We start from the raw sequence: 1,330 nt of genomic DNA, 5'->3' as shown, positions 1-1,330 counted from the left end.
TCTTCATTCAAACTCAATACTGATATTAGAAGAAGATAGATAGAGGCGATAATCATCAATCAAATTCTTCTTCTAATCCTCTTGATTCAAACTCCAATCCAAGGGATCTTCTTGTTGTTCTATTACGATGGCAACGATGAACAACCGACAAGCGGCCGCTGCTCCTCCCAAACACTCTCTTCCAACGCCTAAGACCCTTGACACTCAATCGGTCCTTAAACGGTATTATTTGTTTCCTCTTTTCATTTTATGTTATTTGTTTACTCCGATTCGCTGAATGAATTAGTTATTATTATGTATTTTTCTAATTGGTTATTTATTGATGGATGCTTCTTGTTGAAATCAGGGTTGTCTTTTAATTGAAACCAACCTGTTTGTTGATAAATTAATTCTAGACATGTCTTGTTGAAATTGGTTGTTGATACTTTTGTTGGCGTGTTTGTTTCAGGTTGCAGTCTGAACTGATGGATCTAATGGTAAGAAGTCAAACACAAATAATTTGTTCAAGAATTTAGATTCTTTGTTTATGTTATAATCATGATATGGTCACAGATGAGTGGGGAGTCTGGGATATCTGCGTTTCCAGTGGAAGACAACATCTTTTCTTGGAGAGGAACGATTTGCGGGAGCAAAGACACGGTATTTGAAGGAACAGAATACAAGCTTTCCCTTTCCTTCCCTAACGATTACCCCTTCAAGCCTCCAAAGGTGAAGTTTGAGACGGGTTGCTTCCATCCTAATGTCGACGTCTTTGGAAACATATGTTTGGATATTCTTCAGGTAAACTCAACTCATTGCAAAACCAAAACCAAAACCAATCTATGTTTGGATTTTGTCTAAGTTTGAATAAATAAAATAATAAACTTGTAGGACAAATGGTCATCTGCTTATGATGTGAGAAGTATTCTAATCTCTATCCAAAGTCTCCTTGGAGGTATGATTAACAAACATTTGTATTTAGTTGTTTTATTTGTTTATTTATTTATTATATTTCCAAATTACAGAACCAAACACAGGTTCACCTCTGAACACTCAAGCTGCAGCACTTTGGAGTAATCAAGAAGGTGGGTGGTACATTGATTGAAAAGTTTTTTTTTTTTTTTTTTTTTTATAGCATTTGTGAATGATACTGAAAGACTGTTATGATGTATGCAGAATACAGGAAAATGGTGGAGAAGCTGTATAAACCAGTTGAATAAGATTGAGAATTCTGTTGTCATGTTTGTTATAAAAAGATCAATATATAATAATATCTTTCTTTGATCCTTTTAATGTTTTTTGTATTGGATTTTGGTTGGATAATAATATGTTTCTTTGATCCTTTTCTGTA

At 34.0% G+C, this 1,330-nt stretch overlaps 1 protein-coding gene across 1 annotated transcript; it reads left to right on the top strand.

Moving 5' to 3' along the window:
• LOC110865843 (ubiquitin-conjugating enzyme E2 20) lies at positions 1-1,330 on the top strand. Its single transcript, XM_022115173.2, has 6 exons — positions 1-222; positions 449-476; positions 553-780; positions 871-934; positions 1,005-1,064; positions 1,156-1,330. Exons 1-6 carry the CDS (start codon positions 128-130, stop codon positions 1,197-1,199), a joined length of 519 nt encoding a protein of 172 aa, XP_021970865.1. The 5' UTR covers positions 1-127; the 3' UTR covers positions 1,200-1,330.

The sequence above is a fragment of the Helianthus annuus genome, chromosome 6, assembly GCF_002127325.2.
Source record: "Helianthus annuus cultivar XRQ/B chromosome 6, HanXRQr2.0-SUNRISE, whole genome shotgun sequence".
NCBI classification, from domain to species: domain Eukaryota; kingdom Viridiplantae; phylum Streptophyta; class Magnoliopsida; order Asterales; family Asteraceae; genus Helianthus; species Helianthus annuus.
This window is presented reverse-complemented; position numbering and strand designations above follow the sequence as displayed.